This window comes from Mesoplodon mirus, assembly GCF_964341445.2.
Source record: "Mesoplodon mirus genome assembly, chromosome: 10".
Classification (NCBI taxonomy): Eukaryota; Metazoa; Chordata; class Mammalia; order Artiodactyla; family Ziphiidae; genus Mesoplodon; species Mesoplodon mirus.
The window spans coordinates 87,780,892-87,802,041 of record NC_138986.1 but is presented as its reverse complement, the minus strand read 5'-3'; the positions used below and the strand labels follow the sequence as shown (position 1 = coordinate 87,802,041).

The following is a 21,150-nucleotide window of genomic DNA, read 5'->3' as shown; positions in this document are numbered from 1 at the left end:
GCCATTATGATTAACGCTGCTGTGGACATTTTTCTACAAGTTTTTGTGTTGACTTGTTTCATTTCTCTTGAGTACATACCTACAAGGGGAATTGCTGGGTCATGTGATAACTCTATTTTAATCTTTTAAGAACCTGCCAGACTTCTTCTGGTGTGAATTTGTAAATGTGTCTATTTTGCAGCAAATATAGCTATGTATATTTTCTCACCAGATACATTTTAACCCTTAGAGAGAAACTGATTTGGAAATGAAACATGATGCACTCAAATTTAACTTTAAAAAATTCTCCCTGGTCTTGATTTTAAGTTCTTATCTTCAAAGCCCGCTGGGTAACACAAAGAACTCCAAGTGAGAACACAGAAGCGTTCCCCAATCTCATTGTTACTTTTTAAAGAGCATCTCTTGAGTATGTTGAGTGAGGATTTTCACGCTTCAGAAAAGTGAAATATCCCAGGTGTCTTGCGATATGAGAGTGGAGTTTTCCCACTTCTCACCGCTGTTCGTCAGCTGACCTGTACCAGGCCGTGTCCAGACGTTTCTCTGCAGCCAGTGAAACTAGCTGCTGCTCATGCCTCATTTATCCTTTTCTCCTCTCTGGCTGGGGGTCTGTGAAGTTCTCATTAAAATACTTTCCCTCGATTGACTGTCAGAGCAGTGAGGTCATAGCTGGATCATATTTCTAAAGCAACAGAAAGACTGAACGGTGTGGAGGAAGGGTGCTGGAGCTTTGAGAAAATTGACTATTTCATCTCTCGTGCTCACGTTATAGAGCAGAAAGCAGTACAGTTGTAGGTCCCCCTGCTGATGGCGGGACCAGGCACGGAGCACAAGCCGCACGGCTGCAGTGGGCTCGGCCCATCCCCAGCTCAGGACTCGAGGCCGGCCTTCGGAAGCGATGGCGTGTGGTGGAGGCGGTGCTGACTTCGCTCACGGGAGGGCGGCGGATCCGAGGAAGTTATGCCTGCGCAGGGTTTTGAGCCTGATTCTGGTCTTGCTTGTTCAGTTTCTCTAAGCGTCCGCATTCTTCCCACTGCTGCCGTCACCGAGGCTCAAAGCCTTGGTGTCCCTCCTCCTGCAGGTCCAGGAGGACCTGCTCATCCTACCACCTCCTCTTTAAAGCCTCCTGTCTGACTCTTCTTTCTAAGCCCACTTCCACCCCCTGGCTCAGGTGGTTCACTGCTGGCTTGATTGTTGCAGTCATGTCCTGATTTGCCTTCCCTGCTCCCATCTTTCCTTCTACTGTGGCTCGCAACAGGGTACTTCTGGTATTCCGGCTGGGATAGCTCTCCGTTCTCCAGGACTCTTGCACATCGCAGGGTGTCTTGCATCTAGAACTCCAGCCGTGTCCCCGCAGTCCTGGTGACAAACGTGAATGCCTGGGGAACGGTAGGGCTGCAAATCTGCACGTGCCTCCATATTGGTCTTTGCAAAGTACAGCATCCAGCATCATTTCTCTTCTTCATTTAAAAATCTTCAGTGGATTTCCACTGACAATAAAGGAAAGCCTGAAATCCTAAACTGTCTGTTTATTCCCTAGTTTTACTTCCCATTTCTGCCTTGCTCAGAGCCTGTGGTCCAGCCAAGCTAGACTTCATGCTACTTCCCAAACACTCTCTGCACTTCTCAGCCTGCCTGTTTTCTTTGTGATGCCCTGCAACTGAGATGGCTTTTTCCTCTATTTCTCTGACTGGACATCCCATGTGCCCTCCTAGATACAATTGAAGAGTTAATTCTGCAATGGAACCATCTCTGAGGACACCCTACCCCCCAGATAGAAGTGATCTCTCCTTATTCTGAACCTGTAACCCTTGGTCCCTTTCTGCCCTGTGGTGTGGAAACTGCAGGAAGTCAGGAACATGTCTGATTCACATCTGTGTCCCCTACATCTCTTTCCTCGGGGCCTGCCGTAAGGTCGTGCTCAATAAATATTCCTTGAAATGCATTGGGTGGGAGGTACAGTAAATCTTGCTGTGCTGCTTCTGTTCATAATTGACTTCTCACTTACTGCCGTAATGTCGTGCTCAATAAATATTCCTTGAAATGCATTGGGTGGGAGGTACAGTAAATCTTGCTATGCTGCTTCTGTTCATAGTTGACTTCTCACCTACTATAAATTTTTCAGAAAGAGTATCATGTGTGGTTATAAATATTATAGTTCTGGGTCAGAGTTTTTACACCAAAGGTACTTACTGAAAGATACATTTGTTCTTTCATTTTACATCATTAAATTCATTTTCTTGGTAAATTCACACATTGATGCCTATTCCCCACAAGTTTGATTGGTTCTTCCTGCAAATCTTAAATTGAGAAGCTGAGTAGAAGGAATGAAACCTATTTCTGATGTGTCCTGTGAAAGAATCAAGGTTAACTGTAGCCTGTCTTTGAAATTAAACTGTTCTTCTCCCCTTTCCTCACCATTGTTGCATCAACGTTCGCCAGTGCCACGGCAAAAAATATTGGACTTTTGGCATCTCTAGAGGTTACGTATGAGCACGTATCTTTACCACTTGGCTTGTGCTTCCAGCTTTCTCTGTCACATTTCCGTGTTTACACATGCGTCTGGGTGACTCCTGGCTTAGAGCCAGCAGGTGGCTGGGGCCTCTGATTTGGTCCTATCATGTAGTCGTTCCGGTCCGTCTTCCTCTTCCAGGCTTTCCAGAACTTGCCAGGGCTTTTGTTGAGTGGGTTGTGTTTGCTCCGCTCTCGTGATTTCGACTGGGATGCGTGCCACACCGATCTACCCCCAGTTTTCTGAAGACTCTACACTCGTGGAATGTGGAAGCCTGTCTCCTCTCTCTTGACGTCTTCTACCCTGACCCCCTCACCAACAGCTTCAACACAGAGGTCCCATATGATGTGCTGTTGAGTGACCTAAGCTGCCTTCCTACCCCATCAGACTCTGGAATATTCTCCCAGTCAACACTTCGTGAAGCAGCTGTGATGGTTATAGTGTAAACAGATTGTCATCTGCTTCTGTGTGAGGGGATATTTAAACCTACACTGGAGAGAAATACAAAATACACAATGTGGTAAAATTGAATAAATCTTAAAAAATATTTCTGTGGGGCTTCCCTGGTGGTGCAATGGTTGAGAGTCCGCCTGCCGATGCAGGGGACATGGGTTCGTGCCCCGGTCCAGGAAGATCCCACGTGCCGCGGAGCGGTTGGGCCCGTGAGCCATGGCCGCTGAGCCTGCGCGTCCGGAGCCTGTGCTCCACAACGGGAGAGGCTGCAACAGTGAGAGGCCCGCGTACCCCATAAAAAAAAAAAATTTCTGTGGCAAGCCTAAAAATTATCCCTGTAGTAGGACTGACATGATCTGCCAATGTTAATATGAAAACGGGTTTGTAAAAGCAGCGATCCTTAGCAGTCATAACTCATCTTCTGGGTTGAGCATCCTTTTTTCCAGAAAGAGGTGTTTAGTGTATACTGCAGACTGAGTGTAGTGATTTATCATTTCCCAGCTCTGAAACTGGCAAGGTACTAAGGGTAATGTTTGTTCTTCAGCTACTTAGCATTTTGGGTTATCAGGCAAATACAACAACCATCACAATCTAGAGCACAGTGGAGTAAAATTCATTTTTTTGGTAAAACAATTATGACAACCCACGTATAATAAAATGCATTTTTCGGTGGTATTTTAGAAGTCTAATAGTTCCTTTTTTTTTTTTTTTTTTTTTTGTGGTATGTGGGCCTCTCACCGCTGTGGCCTCTCCCATTGCGGAGCACAGGCTCCAGACGCGCAGGCTCAGCGGCCATGGCTCACGGGCCCAGCCACTCCGTGGCATGTGGGATCTTCCCAGACCAGGGCTCGAACCCGTGTCCCCTGCATCGGCAGGTGGACTCTCAACCACTGCGCCACCAGGGAAGCCCTAATAGTTCCATTTTGAAAGGGAGACTTCCATATTGAAGTATTTGTATTTATTAAAATGAGTTTTACAAAATAGCTCCTAGAATTTGTTTATAAAAAAGGCGCCTTCTTAGTGATCTGACAGAAACTCGAGAAATGAGGACTAGAGACTTGTTTTTTCCAAGCATAACTCATGCTTTTAAAGAAATTTGGAAGATTTGAAGCGAAAATAACATTTAATGGAACATTTGATTGAAAACCATCATTTTGACTGATGTCTTTATTCCTTGGATAAACATAATAACTAACACGTCTGCCATGCTTACTATGAGCTGGACGTTGTTCTAAGTACTTCATGTATCTATTCAATCCTCCCGAAAGCCCATTTTACAGATGAGGAGACCGAGGCACAGAGGGGTTGAGTTGCCTGCCTGGAGTCAGCTGGTGCATGGCAGAGCTGAACTTCAGACCTGGCCTTGGGGCTCAGTGTCCAGGTCCCCATCTCCACCCTCTAATGCCTCCAAAGTCAAGGTTCTGCTGGATGTTTTTATTTGAAGTTAGCTTGGCAAATTCTAACGGCACACAACACATTTAGCAAATTTTAGTACTTATGGAGCTTTTGCAGTGAGCATTTAACAAGAATCTAACTAAAGCTGGTGAAGACAAACGAACAGAACATAAGCCCCAGCAATTTCCTGGGTCTTACCCCAGACCTACAGAATTAGAACCTGGGGGAGAGGGGTGGAATGCGGAGGGGAAACGGGAAGTGGGTTGGTGAAGACACCAGTGAAATATATTTCTAGAACCTCCTCAGGGGATTCTGATGCACAGCCAGGGTTCGGAATCATTGGTAGAGGGTCTGCATCTTTTTTTTCTTTAAGGCTTGATTGGCTTCTTAGATAGGGATGAATTGGAAGATGTGTCTTAACATGTTGGAGATAAACATGGTGGCACAGGGCACCCAAGAGAAAGATGGAGCATTTGCTTATGGTCTTCACATTTTCAGTGGTAGGATGTTGCCTTTTCACCTGGTTCCTTCCAATTCTCTTGTTCAAACCCATAACTTTTGTCAAGAAGTTTGTAAATATCAGCCATGGGACAGAAGAGCCATTTCCCCACCAGCCTCCCTGGCCCACATCTGAGAATGTGGTTTCACCATAGCTGTTGAAACAGAAGAGATTTATCATTTTTTTAGCACTCTTATTGTTACCAGGTTAGGGTGAATTGCTCCCTGCAGGATGTATTTAGTTTCACCTGTGTTTTTTTAGAGATTACTATTTATATCTCAATTGCTCATGTTCATCTTAGTTACAGGTGAAATGAAAGAACTTAGAGGAAGAATATGCATGTTTTTAGAACACATAGAAATCATAAGAATGGCCATGAGAAAATCTTGCCCTAACTTTTTTTTTTTTTTGGTAGCTGTTTGGTCATTGTGAAAATAAACATTACCTTTTTGCACAGTGGGATGATTTCTATAGAAATACCTAAGTTCAGAATAGCCAAGGATTTATAAGCTAGACACGAAATGAAAATGAGGAACCACACGCTGTCTATTTGTGCAGGAACAGAAAAGTGAATGCCCGTAATTTCACCCATCCCTCCCCTGGTCCTACGTGTGTTGCCCTGTCATGGCTATAGGTCAGCAGAGCAGGCTGCCTAGACTGGGTTCTGAGCTGTTCGTAGGTATTACCAAGGGCTGCCGGGGCTTGGAAAAGACTTCTGAACTGAATAATAAGAGCTCATGAAAGACAGAGAAAATAAGATTCTAGCAGAGAAAATCTTTGTCTTTGACTGAAAAGATAATTAATCTCTCCAAAAGTAAATGAAAGCTTATACAGTCCTTTATTTTCATTTAGCCTTTTGGTATGTGGAAGAGGAAAAGTGTATATTAATCATCTTTGTTTTGGATAAGATGGCATCATGGTTCATTTATTTAGAAGTGAATATTTGAGGTTGTATCGAGAACTTTGCTTTCCCTTTCTGGCACGATTAATTATGTTTCCCACCATATGACTGTTAATTGTTCTGTGAATTAAAGTCATTTTATCTCAATGACATCTAGGATCTCAGTCAGGATGCAGTTCAGAAATAATTTGAAAATGCCAGCAGAGCGGATGTACTGAAGAAAATCTATCTTGAACTTTGAAGTACTGGGTCATATTAATGGGGTGAACCCAATCTTTATGTGTAGAGACACAGAAGAATCTATCTTAAGGGCTGGTTTTCACCTGACTTATCAATATATCCTTCTAACATCCGTCCACATGGGGCACTGCTTCTGGCTTCCAAGCTCCTCACAAGGGTTATGTACCAATGTATTATTCAAACTCATGCATTAGACAGAACATTTATATAAAAGTGTTTGAAAATCATTTAAGAGTATTTTGTTTAAATCACCTGTAAGTCATATGAAACAACTGCCATGAAATTATAGGTAGAGACTTGTAATTTAGCATACATTTCTCAGTCCTCTAGAGCAACTGAAAATGCAGAAGGTTTATAGATCTTGACGTTTTGTTCTTTTTATAGATGAATGAATAACATATGGGTCAGATCAGGATAATCTTATCAGAAGCACTTATAAATATTAAACATTAATATGAAGTTGTCATGTCATTTTAAAGAAAAACAAACTCAAAAGACTGCCTTCATTTTGTGTACACCATCCAGGAAATGTGATTATTTATCCAGCAACCTCAGTGTTCAGCTTAGTTGAACTTGCATTAGAAATGAAACAAGCTTTTGTCAGACTGCATAAAAGTGTATGAAGTTCTCAGAGAAAGAAACTGAAGAGTTCATGGTGTTTCCTTTTCTCAAAGGGCTTAGAGTTTCCAATAAATTGATACTGGCTCACAACATGAAATGAGTGTGTTGCTTTTGGTGTATCTGCATTATAAATTGTACCTTCCAAAGTCTATTTAACCTTTTAAGACATGTTTAGAAGGAGTAGAACAAAGAATCTTTCAGAAACTTTATACATTTCTACTATTTATGTCTTTTTGAAGTCACAGTAGTAATTTGAAGGTGAACATCTCCGTCCTGTGTCTTTTTCACTCTTTCGAGGTTCAAGATCATTTGCCAGATACTGCTTTAAAATGTACTGTAGACCTGAAATTTACTCTGTGTTTTACACATTTGTGTGGAATTCAAAATTTTACTCTACCTATACCTCAAGAACATGTAGTCTAAACGAGAGGATAAAGCATGTACACAAATCACCATAATCTAACTTGGATGGTGAAGTAGAGGCTGAACATTCCTACTTGCCTTTTCTTGTAGACGTATCAGGTGTGATGTCCATTGAACAGTCTGCATTCAAAACGAACAGCATTAGGACTGTTAGAGCTCAGGATGAACACCGACGAGGCTGCAGGCATTTCATATAAAGGTCTCTGCCTTCAGCTGAAGATGGGGAGAATACTTTGGTGACCTTTATATTTAAACCAAAACCTAGGTAGCATGTTACTTCATTGAAATAGTGATTAAACATTTGCGTTTCGGCAAACTGTCTGGTTGACCATCATGTTTGTGTGTTTCTAGGGCAGTAGAGGTGAAGAAGGGCCAGTAGGAGCCCCAGGACTACCAGGTAAACTGGTAAGTAAGAGTTCTAGTCCCTGGCAGTTTACTTGCTTCATACGAAACACAATACATTTTTTAAGAGAAGCAAGGAGAGAAAAATAATTTACAAGGGGTAATTGCATCATCCTTACTTGATTTCTATTCCTATGTGAATGTGTGAAAATGTAAATGAGGAATTTCAAATGAAATCTAGGAGACCCTTAAAGGGTATTTTAATCAGTGTGGTTTGTAGCATTTATTTGAAAACAGGGAGAGATACAAAGTGCTACATTTAGCTCCTGCTTGTTCTTGGACTTGGAAAGCAAGTGTGTGAATGCTGCCGTGTACTTCTCCAGCCGTGCTTGTTTACACAGACAGCAAGGAGGGGACTCAGCTCAAAGAGGCCACTGTTGGGAAGGGGTGCTAGCCCTGGAACTGGGGACCTCAGAGGTGGGATGGAGTGGGGGCGGGAGCTGGCTCTCTTCTCCTGGGAGTTGGGAGAGTGACAAATTTTAGAAGCAGAGTTGAACCAACACAGCACATTTATTCTAGACAGGACTCCACACACCCAAGGTTGCGTCTGGCTTATGTGCTTTCGATGTTGCGGTAGCAGTGGTTCTGGGGACTCTGTGTTTGTCTTTCAGGGTTCTCTCGGCAGCCCTGGCCTCCCTGGCTTGCCTGGCCCCCCTGGATTTCCTGGAATGAAAGGTGACAGGGTAAGATACCTAGCTGTCCAGAAAGTTCCTTATTTGGAAGGGTGATTTCTACTATGTTGAGAAACCAAGGTCGCTTTTGGCCCAATGGAGAATTTTTCTAGAAATTACCATAGAGAGCTATCAAGAAAGATATCTTAAATTACTGAGAGTTGAGATTAAGAAACAAAAAAAATCTATTAATATAGTAATTTATCAGAAGGGAAAAATAAAAGCTGAGTAAAGTAAAAATTTCAGCTGTAATCACACATCCTATTCAGTTCTAAACTTCCAGTCCTACTAGTTACATTTCACACGGATGTGCTCAGGGGACACTTCGGGTTGCCAGTCACTTTTCTGGACAACTGTCAGTTTCTCCAGGTCTGACCTGACTCTTGCTAGGTGGTGGTGAGGCGATGGGGATTATTCATATTTGTTCCTATTCACCAGCCCAATAAGGGGAGTTGGTTCGTTTGAAATTATATAGTTAAAAACCTCAAAACACTGAAAAAGTATATTTTATTCATTGCAGGGTGTAGTTGGTGAACCTGGTCCAAAGGGTGAACAGGTAGGTGCCATGTGTGGAATGCAGCGCTTAATGTGCATTAATGTGCTTTACCAGCAGGGGGCACTGGCTGATCTGCGGTGTGGGTAAAATGTGGAGGCTCAATGTACTTCTTAGTGAGTGAAACGCAGGGTTTAATTTGGTCTGTAGCCTTATCTACCTTTTTTTTTTTTTTTTTTTTTTTGCGGTACGCGGGCCTCTCACTGCTGTGGCCTCTCCCGTTGCGGATCACAGACTCCGGACGCGGAGGCTCAGCGGCCATGGCTCACGGGCCCAGCCGCTCCGCGGCATGTGGGATCTTCCCGGATCGGGGCACGAACCCGTGTCCCCTGCATCGGCAGGTGGACTCTCAACCACTGAGCCACCAGGGAAGCCCTTATCTACCATTTTAATAAGCCGGAGCGCATGATGGCTCTGCCTTCAAGAACACACATTGTCTTTCCTTTGAAAAGAGTGGCCCTGTCTCTTACGCAACAGATTGGTTTACTCCAGTCTGATGAGGCCTTCCATAGGCGCATCATAATGTTTTGTTTTTTCTTTACCAAGACCTTAGCAAATAAACAATGCATGTGAATTAGAGTTAGTCCTTGTCCTGGTGTTTTGTTTGTTTTTCTTCAACTGTAAGAGCCCTTTTAAAGTATTACCTAATTATAAAATTGCTAGATATAGTCATTAATCCTTACCTTTAGCAGAAACTCAACTTCACCTTCTGGCTTTTCTCTGGGCTGTTTTCTGGGTTGGACAAGCCCCTGACAGCTAGATAGGAAAACCACTGAGATCATTTCATATTTCTGCATGATCTTGGGGGCACTGCAGGGACTTTTGAATGCTTCTCAATGTTGACTGGTTCAAATTGAGCCAAGGAACTAAGAATTTTTAAAAAGTGACTTTTAATTTTTAGGGTGCCTCTGGTGAAGAGGGAGAACTGGGAGAAAGGGGTGAACTGGTAAGACACTTTTTTTTTCTGGTTATTGATGGAGATTCACTGATGTTGAACTGTATTAGAAACATGCGTACTTTTTCTTTTCTCTGACCTTGCTATCCTTGCTGACTTCTTTAAAGGTAATATGTTTCTACGTAAGCTAAAAAACAACCCCCGAGAATCGCACCCAAGATCAAGTAAAGTGGAGGGGAAACATGCCAACATTGATAGACGTGGCCTTAACTGTTGGGAGGACAAAGCGTTCCCTTTGGAGGGCATGTTTTCTGTGGTTTTCCATGTAGACATTCAAGGTGATTCTTATATGGCTGTAGACAAGTCTATGAATAGTGTCCATCATGGAAACAAAATTAGAGCTTTATTATAGTTTGTATTATAGATTATTGTAGTTAGAGAGTTGAGGCTCCCAAGTTTGACCGTGGGTACTCTCCACGGCCTTTTGGAGTCTAAGACCCTCCAAAGAAGTGATTCCAGGTCCAGGGGCGCCTTCTGCTAAATCCCCAGGAAGGTGGGGAGGAGAGCAAGTCATCACCTCCACAGCACTGTTAGGTCTGCTGGCTCATCCTTTATGGTTATGACACAATCCAACAGGACCTCGTGTGGAAACTTATGCTTGGTCCTTTGGGGTGTGTGTGTGTGACAGAATTCTCAGAAAATAGTTTCAGAGAGCTTTTAGGACAGGAGAAAATGCTGATAGTGTTTTATTCAGAGTTTTAGGATTTCAGTTAACATCTGAATGAGGCAAAGCTTCCTAACTATTAAGTAAATTAGAAAAAGGGTGATTTTAATTTTATTTTCTGTTGAAACGGTTCATTTTGTTAGCTAAGAGGATGTTTTATTCTTTAATTTATTTATTTTTAAATTTTTGTTTATTTATTTTTGGCTGCACTGTGCAGCCTCTAGGATCTTAGCTCCCCTACAAGGGATCGAACCCGTGCCCCCTGCATTGGAAGCGTGGAGTCTTAACCACTGGACCTCCAGGGAGGTCCTTAAGGGGATGTTTTAAGTCATCTTGTTTTGTAGTGGACATGCTGCTAAGATGAGCTGAATTCATACCTAGAACTAGTGGTGGGAGATAGTCAAGGGGTTTTTTTTAAGCATAAGAGCATGCATATTTGGTTTGATACACTTTTGGGGATGAGTTTAAAAATATTGTTAGAGTTTCAGAAATGAAGTCATCTGGTTTAAATGTCTATTATGTTTTATAACAGCATGCTAGCTTAATGTCTTGACTTGCACATTTCAGTTCTCCACACCTAGCCGTTTAAATCTGAATGCAGCCTTGGAGAGCTGTGATTCAACCCTATTATTTAACAGACAAGTTAGCCAAAGCTGGGAGGTTGCAAAGTTTACACTGGGTCCTGAAGTAAGTAGCAGAGCTGGGACCAGAATCCAAATTGTGAATCTAATTTTTTTCTGTGGTGTCATCGTTCTTCTGTTCATGGTTTTCTGTTGAGTTTGGCAGCATGATAACCTTTTTAGAGTTTTTAGTAAACATTGTTCTAATATAATTTTGTTTTATTGATTTAGGGAGATATAGGATTACCTGGCCCAAAGGGATCTGTAAGTATAATGAACAGTAACGGTATAAAAAATAAAAATATGAATAAAGCTATAGAAAATGCAATGCTGTGCTTTATGAAATCATTCTAGAAAATTCAATTCTAAAAGGACTTACCTTTAAGGAAATTAACACCTAAATTTATTCTCTAAGTAGTGGATTAGTCCAAAGAAAAAACCTCACAACAGTGTAAATGGATCTGCCTTTTGACCTAATTACTCTAAAGGAAGTTTTTTTTTTTCATATTAAAGTGGCTCACTGAATATACGTCGTAATTTCTTCCACAAATGGTTTATTTTATAAGAACCGACCTGTGCTCTGCAGTGACAAGAACATAAGTGAATTTCATTGTCAGTCATAGCATTGCAAATATTTCAGCAATTTTCTTAATCTTCTGTGTGTTCTCGTTGGGGAAGTAAGATATAGGCACGATACCTAAGAAAATACAGATAATTATTAGAGCGAGAAAATAACCATCTCATTTAATTGATCATTTTACAGAAACTAAACTGATGTCCTTAGAGATTAGATGTATTCAGAATTATAGAATCAATTAATAGCAAATCTAGAATGGCTTGCTAATTTGAAAGGAACGCACATCTAATAAAATAAGAAATTTAAGATAATACAAGCAGAAAGCAGGAAGCTCAGACTTCAATCTCAAGTGCATCTATCACCAGTTTCCATTAATCTCCAAGTCTTCTTGTTTCTGGAACCCCACCCCCGACTTCTCTCTGTCCTGGTCCAACGTGTCATCCTCGTGACAGCCAATGTCATCTAGATGAAAAGATAAAGCCCACTATCTATTCCTCCTCTGCTTAAAACCCTTTAGGAATAACATTTTATAGAATAATTTAGACTCTTAGCAAATGTATACAAAGCCTTTGATGAAGTGGTCTGAGCCTCACCAGCCTCATCTCCGACCTCTCTGGAACACCATCTGTCTATGGTTCTTTTTACTTGGCACATGCTGTTCAATGCCTTGTGCTCTTCTAGTCCAGGACACTCTTTCTCTTTCCTTAGAATAGTACCTCCTACCTAAGCTTTTAGCCGCATCCTCAGCTCAGCTTTCTCCGGGAGGACCCGCCCAGGCTTGGTTACAGTGCCCTGCCCTGGGCTCTTCACACAGCCCTGAGATGGAAATGATTACATTATATTATCTTACCTGTTTACATACTGCCTCTAAACCCCATGTGACAGTCTCAAGCTTCAAATAACATCTTTATGCCTAAGAATCTTTGACAGAAATCGTTTAGGATTGAGAACAATGTGAAGAGTAAACCTTGATAGAATTTGGTAATGGAAATCCTCCTTCACTGCCTAGAAATAATCAGTAATGTTCAAAGGTGAGAATTCAAGTTATAAAGGAAAAAAGTGGATGAACAATGCAGGTGTGAAAATGAGTTAATTTCATTTCAATTTGGATGTAATACTAGGAATTAGCTCTTGATTCATCACCTCCCTTCCTACCCCTGTCTTTCCTGACATGACCCAAGTAATACAGATGAAAGTGAAGTGCACCGTCCCAGAATCAGGGCAAAGAGTTACTAACAGAAAAGGTTTACCTTTTCTCAGTGATTTCAGCAAGACAAAGCTGGTAAGTGGGTGTGAGGTCTGCATGCTGGTTTCTACATCAGCATATGCCTCCTCAAGTAGGAATTCTTTCCCAAAGACCCAGGGCCCTTGTGACATCCTGGTCATGTTGGCCCTTGATCTCTTCATCAAAAATGCCCTGCTGCTTGTTCTAGCAAAATTTCAGATGTTGCCAGCAAGGTAATACACTCTGAGTTGGCCTCCTTTGTTTTCCACCAGCTCTTTAGCGCATTCTGAATTCATTCTGGCTTCTCCTCCAGGTTTTTTTAGAAGTTGCTATGGTCTTGTATACCAGTCACCCGACAGCTCCCCAGGCTTCGTTCCATAACACATGCTTAGCTTTCCCCCTTGACCCTCACTCTGGAAATCGTTTAAGCCATAATTTCTTCATAGAGGCAATTTTGACAGGTTGACTAAGATGAATATCAATTTTTTTTTTGTATAAAGCACACTCCGTGAGCTTTCTTTAGATGTGTCTAGTGAAAGCCTTGCTTCATCACCTTTATTTCTTCAGTTTAAAACATTTGAGATTTTGAACAAGTTGGCTTTTCCTAGATAAATGTTGCATATGAAAAAGAAGCAGGATTGAGCTGCTTTATGAACATTCAGATCTTGAGCAGTGGTGTTCCCTCAATGTCTCCTGTGCTTTTATCTTCTCGTTTTTATTCAGAAAACTACAGTCCACTGAAACTACTTTGCCACAAATTCCACCAGAGGTAGTTTAAGAAAAAGTGAATTAATTTAGTCTCTCTTTAAAGCAGTTTTTGTAGATGAGGACTTTAAAGATGTTTTTAGTGGTCTGCTTTCAGAAGAAAAATTTAATTGGTATATGCTTTTGTGCCAAGAAAATAATTGGTTTATTTTTAACATCTTTAATGTTTAGATTTTTAACTTCCTCAATACTTAGATAAACTATGGACTCACTCTTTTTGTTCTGGCATTTTAAATGCATTGATTTAGTTTTATGTTAGTATTTGATAATTCCTGGATACATCTGGCTTCTTCAAATTCTTCTCCAAAGAATGTTATAAAGGCTAAATAACTTATGTTCTTGGAAATATCTTTATTTTATGCTTTCTATATTGGTGATATAGAATGTGACATGTCTTGTGAACTCAGTGGCCTTTCTGTGGCCAGAAAAAGTTAACACGTTTTATTAAAAATTAACGTGCTCTTAGAAGTGACTTAAAGTGTGAAGAATGTGGTTTTAAAATTTATTCTTCCCATTAACATTTTGAAGTAATAACTATACCCCAAAGAAAGATCTTTAAAACGTTTACTTGAGCTGGAATTCTAAGAGATTGGAGAGCTGCTGTGTGGCATTACGTGTGTTTACCTTGAGGGTTTGTAAGCTCTGAGCAAACGCGGCTTGGGAGACAGAGTGTAAGGAAACCCACAATTTCGTGGCAGCGCTTGTATTAACATGAAGCAGACGCATTCCTTGTGTCTAGCCTGGACTTACAGTGTGCCCTTGTGTTCCAGGCAGGTAGCCCCGGGGAGCCTGGCTTGAGGGGACCCGAAGGAAGCCGGGGGCTTCCTGGGGAGGAAGGACCACAAGGACCCCCTGGCCCGCGAGGCGTGCAGGGAGAACAGGGTGCCACTGGCCTGCCTGGGATCCAGGGCCCTCCGGTGAGCGCTGGGCAGCCCCTGGGGTTTCCCTTTGGGGACTCCATCCCCCGGCAGGGAGCGCGGGGGTAGGACCAGACCTCGCTCCTCAGCAGCATGGGGCCAGCTCTTCTGGTTCCAGCCACCTGGTTCCTTGCCCAGCCTGTCGGTTTACCATTACACAATGTCCTCTTTGTGGTTCCGTGTACAAACTGGCTTTTGTCTTTTCTGTCCCAGGGCAGAGCGCCAACCGACCAGCATATTAAACAGGTTTGCATGAGAGTCATTCGAGGTAAGTAAATCTTCGCCGCTTGGCTTTTTGTGTGCTTTAAAGGCGGGGGATTTTGAATAAGAGTAATTTCACGTCTGTTTCATACAATTTGTCGCCATGTGCAATAGCTTATAGCCTCGAGGAAAAATATTACCTTTCTGGGCTCGCCAGGATTTTTTTTTTTTTTTTTACCAATGGGGTTAATTTACAAGAAAGCATGCACGCGCACACACACACACACACAGATACAGACACTTTTTTTTTTTTTTTCGGTACGCGGGCCTCTCACTGTTGTGGCCTCTCCCATTGTGGAGCACAGGCTCCGGACGCGCAGGCTCAGTGGCCATGGCTCACGGGCCCAGCCGCTCCGCGGCATGTGGGATCTTCCCCGACCGGGGCACGAACCCGTGTCCCCTGCATCGGCAGGCGGACTCTCAACCACTGCGCCACCAGGGAAGCCCGATACAGACACTTTTTCCCCCCCTTTGGAACACAAATTCTCAGGCTCTTTCCCCTCTTAATATTCTACCACTTGGTGTGTACCTGGCACTGACCTAGGCTCTCTCTATAGATTATATGAGAAGTAACTGGCAGAATTCTGCCCATAAGAAGCCTATGGAGATTGCTATTTATTATTTGATTCTGGTTGGAACCAATTCTTTCATGAAGAAACACTCATCTTTTGTGTGTTCAGGAGATAGTATAATTTGTCTAGTAGAATCATAGAGTTTTTCAGAATGAAATGGTCCCATCTATATTTGAAAACCAATATCGCAGACATCTTATCTTGAAAGGGTATTTCCAGTTTAAACATTAAGTGTTGAGAAAATTATGACTTTATGTTAACTCTTACTTAAATAAGGCCAACTTAGGATACCTGCATTTGAACAATTTAAAAATCTTGTTGAGAAATGTGTTTCCAATTCATTTTCTCCTTCATACCCTAAATTAAAAAATATACACTAAAATATTTCCCCTATTTTTTTTTTTTTTTTTTTTTTTTTGCTGTACGCGGGCCTCTCACTGCTGTGGCCTCTCCCGTTGCGGAGCACAGGCTCCGGACACACAGGCTCCGCGGCCATGGCTCGCGGGCCCAGCCGCTCCGCGGCATGTGGGATCTTCCAGGATCGGGGCACGAACCCGTGTCCCCTGCATCGGCAGGCGGACTCTCAACCACTGCGCCACCAGGGAAGCCCTATTTCCCCTATTTTAATGGGAAAATGTTCTTGTTCTCCATGGTTTTAGTGGATGTTTCTTAATCTATTTAATGCTTCCTGAAAGAGCCTACACAGTCATGAATTTTTAAGACAGGCAGTGACCATTCCTAAGAAGCAGGCTTTCTTTAATGTCTGGTGTCTCTTCCAAGCATGAAAAAACTTTTGAGAAGGAGAATTAATAGAAAGTCATGAATCCTCAGGGTATTTCATATAACTTAATATCTTCAAGCTAAAAACATGAGCCTAGGTCTCAAATGGTATCTCAGTACTAATTCTGGACAATGTCCTTGCATTTGAGAAGCTTCTGGATGTCCACTTCTTCCTGTGTTGAGAAGCTCCCTTTCTTTTCGTCCTGGGTTTTCAGGTAACCAGCCAGGTTCAGGTGACACACTCCTCTCTTTGGACACCGCTCAGCCCTGAAGTTTAAGGTCTTTTATCCCCTTGTCTCAGAGCAGCAGGACCAGATCCATCCAGGGAGGGCTGAACAAAGCAGCACCAGTGAAACTTCCTGGCAGAAAGCCCGTGGAAAATGACCCAGCTTTATTCAGGCCTCACCAGCAGTTCTGAAGCTCTGGTGACACATTTAGAAAAAAGGCTCTTGAAATAGTTCTTTTTTTCGTTCGAATCCCTTTCATATTTCTGACTTCCCTGGACTGTTTTGTTTATTATCTTTTAGAGCATTTTGCTGAAATGGCTGCAAGTCTCAAGCGTCCAGACTCCGGAGCCTCGGGCCTCCCCGGGCGGCCTGGCCCCCCTGGTCCCCCAGGCCCCCCTGGAGAGAACGGTTTCCCAGGCCAGATGGGACTTCGAGGCCTCCCGGGCATGAAGGGCCCCCCCGGGGCTCTTGGTTTGAGGGGAGCGAAAGGTAAGGCGTTTTGTCCACGTGGAACCAGGAACACACACTGGCTTTTTTCAGACGAATTCACTTGTCCTAAACTGCCAGGTATCTATGAGACAAGAAGATGGATTGTTCTCTTTTACTGTGGTGATGGTAAAGATTAGAAAACTATTGTTTGACATTTTCTCGACCTTGGTGTGTGACGACCGTAGACCCAATACCGGAATTAAGGTCCCTTGACTTCTGGTACTGATTTTTTACAGTTACACTGCTTTAATCATAGTTCAAGGTAAACTTTACAGGATCTGGTAAAGGATCTTTGAAGTTTTGGGTTTTATTTTTTTTTTTTGAGACCTTAATATCATTGTAGAACTCTTCTAAGATGGCAACTGGCCCTTGAATGTTATCTGTTACTTCAAGTAACAAAATTTGTCAGCAGGACATCAGAAAAATCATAGCACGAGTCAAAGCCGCCTCCCTCTCCTTTTAAAGAGTGACATCGGATATCAGTTTTGCTGTTTTTTTTCTGGCTCTGAGGTACAACTTTGTTCCTTATTTAACATGTGAGAGGGTGTGAGGGAGTTTGTTTCTTCTCCTTTTATTTAAAGCAAGTTAAGCCCTGGAAACCAGTATTTTGTAGGAAAGCAGGATTGTGAGCGTGTTAGGTATTCTGCGGGATTTGCAGAAGGACTGGCTTCCTGACAGTGTTTGCTAGGTGAGGTGAGTATGTCAGCACGGGGGCCGGTGGTCCTGGGATAATCAACAGAAGGGACTAAAAGTGCAGAGTTTCTGCATCGTGTTGAGTGACTGACAGCTCTCTGCGGGAACTTCAGAAAAACGTGGCGTCAAAAACAAGAGAGGGACTTCTGTTTTTTAGGCAGTGGTGCTCCAATTAGGGATAAATATTATGGTGTTAATGGTCAGAGGTCAAGCAAGATGCCTTTCGGGATCTGTGGATGAATGGCTGATGTGTTTGGCTCAGGACACCCTCAGCTGGAACAGTGTTGTTAATTATGTTTTTTTTTTTTTTTTTTTTGGCATGTGCAGAGCTGCGTGTTAAGAAAAAAAAAAAAAAAAAAAGAGCCCTAATTGGGGCCTCCTGTAAACCTGGCACAATTTCCATGTTTTTGGAGGCTGGACAAAATCATATGGAGAGCGCTCCGAGTTCACCTTAAAGAGGACTGGGCCTCTTCTCTGAAAGAACCTCTTAGCCATTCATTCATCTTGGCCCTGCTTTGAGCTTGCGTTCAGGAATCCATAGCGGAGGTGCTGTCCCTGTGGTCGGGCCCCGTTAGCTCCGTAAACCATTCTAGGGAACTCCATGCGGTGGGCGGACTGCAGGCTGAGCTCGCCCTGTTGTGCCCCAGCCCACGGATGACTCCTCTGCCTTGGGGAGTTCACTAAAGTGAACTCAAGTACAACGGTTTGGAAAGAGTGGTCCCTGCAGCATCAGCATCACCAGAGACCCCCTGAGTCAGCAACTCTGGAGAGGGGCTCGCAGTGGAAATGCACAAGTGTAGGGTGGTCCTTACCCTACAGGCAAGGTCTCGCCTTCCCAGGGAAGGACCACCTTGTAGGGCTAAGAGGATCTCAGCCCTGTTTTCTCTGGCCAAAAGGAAGTCTCCATATCTGGGGCTGATCTTAAGTTTGAGTTAGTAAGAGCGGGCTCCTGAAGTCCCATCTGATTTCCTAAGACAGGAAAATATCTCTGTACTTGCTCCACCAGGAGAGCCTGCCAAGGGCTGCCTTCTCCAGCCTGGGCTCCACGCGGGACTGACCCAAGGAGCTTTAAACACTGCTCATGTCTGGGTCCCGTGCCCAGAGATTTTGATTGACTTGGTCTAGGCCCCAGGCTTTGAAAATATTCCCCAGGTTATCTGAACGAGCAATCAGGGCTGAGAAGCTCTGGAAACAAAGGTGACATGATCCGGACACTTTCCGGGAAGCTGGGAATCGCAGTGTGGAATTGTGTCTGGGTTGCGCTGGGTTGACTCCAGCAGTGAACCTTAGTTTGAAGGGAAGAAAAATATATTTCTATATTTGGAACCTGGGAAATGTCTCTGGCACTAAGTTCATTCATCAAGCAGAGTTCGATGTTATAAGGGACTTCCTCCTATTTTTACTGCGGTGTTTATGACATAGCCTATAATCTAGAAGTGAGATAGTTCTTTTCTTTTTTCTAAAGAGCTTTCTCGCCCCGCCCTTCTCCATACCTTTCTTGGCATTGGGTTCCTTTGAAGCAGCATCTCCTCTGAATTCTACTTCTTAAGATTTGGGGTGAGGGCAGAAAGGAATAATCAGATTTTCTATTTCAGTTGCTGCTGCCATACATTTGGAGATGTATGGTTTTAGGTAATTGGACTTGACCTTTCTTGTCCACCACATAGATTAGCAGTCCTACTTAGTAGAAAGCACACAGTGTTCTACTACCCAAAGGTAGTAAGACAAATTTTCCTTGAGAATAAATACTCCACCGTTTGAAACTTAACTGTTCCACCAATCAGAGAAGAGACGTGTTTCATTGTCACCTGTTGCTTTTCTGTTTTCATGCTTAACAAAGAAGGGATGGTGGAAGTCTTGGTTTGCCATAGAGTTGCTTTGAGGGCCTTTTTCCAGAGAAATTCCTATGTAGATCAGTTTTATTAAAACAAATAAGTTTTACTAAAGCTTTTAACAGTTCAGGCTATGTCTTAAGCAAATCACTGTTTTCTTCCTAAAAAGTTACTTTGAAAAACACAGTGGAACATTTTTAACAGGAGCTAGTAGAAAAAAGCCTCAGACCGTACTGAAAGCTTCCATCATGTTTGTGTATTTTTTGGTTTTCACCGACATGTTTTGCACACTGTTACACAAACACATTAGAGTTGTGTGTTCATTTCATGTGATGCTTGAGCAGAAACACGAAAGGCACCTGACTGGCCCTGGGTCCGCTTTACTTAGGATTAAGTCAGTCTTTCATGTCATAAATACTCTTTTTAAATGTTCATGGTTTGTTAATTTTAAGTCCCTTTGAGGAAGGCTGTGTGTATTTTTAGATCTTCTAGTGGGGGTCAAGCAGACGTGTCCCTGTGTTAACGAAGGCTGGGGAAAGTACACCGGACATATCTGAGACTCACCTTTTCCAGTACTAATCTGCTCACCTGGAGGTGAGCTTCCAAATAGATGAAATCGAGAGCAATTTTGGAGCAATGAGAATTTCTCTAGTTCCCCCAACTCTTTGTAAAGAACTATTTTTTGATTCAAACTGCCTATTCCCTTCATACCTTATCCAAAGCTTATTTTACAAGATTTTTATATGTCTTTTCTGACAATAGGCTAACAAAGGTGGACTTTGGTTCCCTGAGCCAGGTTTCCTATGTCTTGAAGGAAGACGTGACCAGTGTTTGAAGAAGTAGGTTAACCCTGGGGGTGGCAGGGCTGACACACGACGGCTGCTGCAGGTTGCAGTGTGGCTCTGTCCCGGGGCTCATGGAAAATGTGTTTTCCCATGACTGGTCACCAAACACCAGTTTCAAAGCTAAGACAGGGGTCTTTTTTTTTTAATTTGGAGAAAATGTTATTTTGTATATCATACACTGCTGTTTATTATTGTCACCATGCTGTCTGTATTCCTTTTATTCTGCAGTATCCAAATATGCTGGCCATCCCATCCAATGAATTTTTACTTTCAGATCTTGTATTTTTCAGTTCTAGAATTACCATTTTTTTCCTTAAGAGTTTTCATATCTCTCCGGAAATTTCACATCACTTCGCCCATTATTTCCACCTTTTCCTATAAGTTTGGTAACATATATTGATATATATAATAGTCCTTTTAAAGAGACCTTTGTCTTATTCCTTGCAAACAACATTTTGAAGTTGGTGTGGCTTCATGCTAGAGCATGCTGAACTGTCACTATCGCTGTGAAAGTTGCATTTTAATTTATAATCTTCATCTCGTGTCTTCAGAAAATGTGGCACATTCTCACTGCCAGCCTCAAAAATTACGAGGTGACATATTTAAATTGCTAAGTTAACAAGAGCACTTAAGCTGTTAGTTTTAAAAATGCTAATTGTCATATCTTCCTAATACAGTAAGGCCATATTGACGATGAGTGTAAGAAGCAACTAGTTTATGTATGAGTTCAAGCTGAGCTGTACATCCTTTCACAGTATTTATAAAATTTAAATTGTTTTCACAATGTAGTTGATTCACCATAAAAATGTTCACACAAGGACATTCACAGCTAAAGTTAAAGTATGGTAACTTTTAAACATTCAAGTCACAATTAGAGATTTTTGATTATTTGACAAATGCACAGATGGTTGTACAGATATTCTTCCTATTTTTGTTGTGCACTTGTGACTTTGTTTTGTAAATTGTAACAAACCTGTCGATCGATATTCAATGAGGTTGGGCGAATATTTGGAAAAAGTGATTATGTATAGAATTTGTTGCAAAATGCTATTGCATCTTGT

The 21,150-nt window shown here is 42.4% G+C and overlaps 1 protein-coding gene across 3 annotated transcripts in view; it reads left to right on the top strand.

Annotated features, from left to right (window-relative positions):
- COL9A1 (collagen type IX alpha 1 chain) overlaps window positions 1-21,150 on the top strand; it is a gene marked incomplete at its 5' end in the record, with an annotated part of 61,393 nt that overhangs the window by 29,947 nt on the left and 10,296 nt on the right. For 2 of the 3 annotated variants that reach the window (XM_082634302.1, XM_082634301.1), the window contains 8 exons: window positions 7,393-7,446; window positions 8,055-8,126; window positions 8,635-8,670; window positions 9,569-9,613; window positions 11,138-11,170; window positions 14,244-14,390; window positions 14,604-14,658; window positions 16,531-16,719. In XM_082634302.1, the coding sequence (XP_082490428.1) occupies window positions 7,393-7,446; window positions 8,055-8,126; window positions 8,635-8,670; window positions 9,569-9,613; window positions 11,138-11,170; window positions 14,244-14,390; window positions 14,604-14,658; window positions 16,531-16,719 (631 nt within the window). The remainder of the gene's footprint in view (window positions 1-7,392; window positions 7,447-8,054; window positions 8,127-8,634; window positions 8,671-9,568; window positions 9,614-11,137; window positions 11,171-14,243; window positions 14,391-14,603; window positions 14,659-16,530; window positions 16,720-21,150) is intronic. The other variant, XM_082634303.1, reaches the window with a different exon arrangement.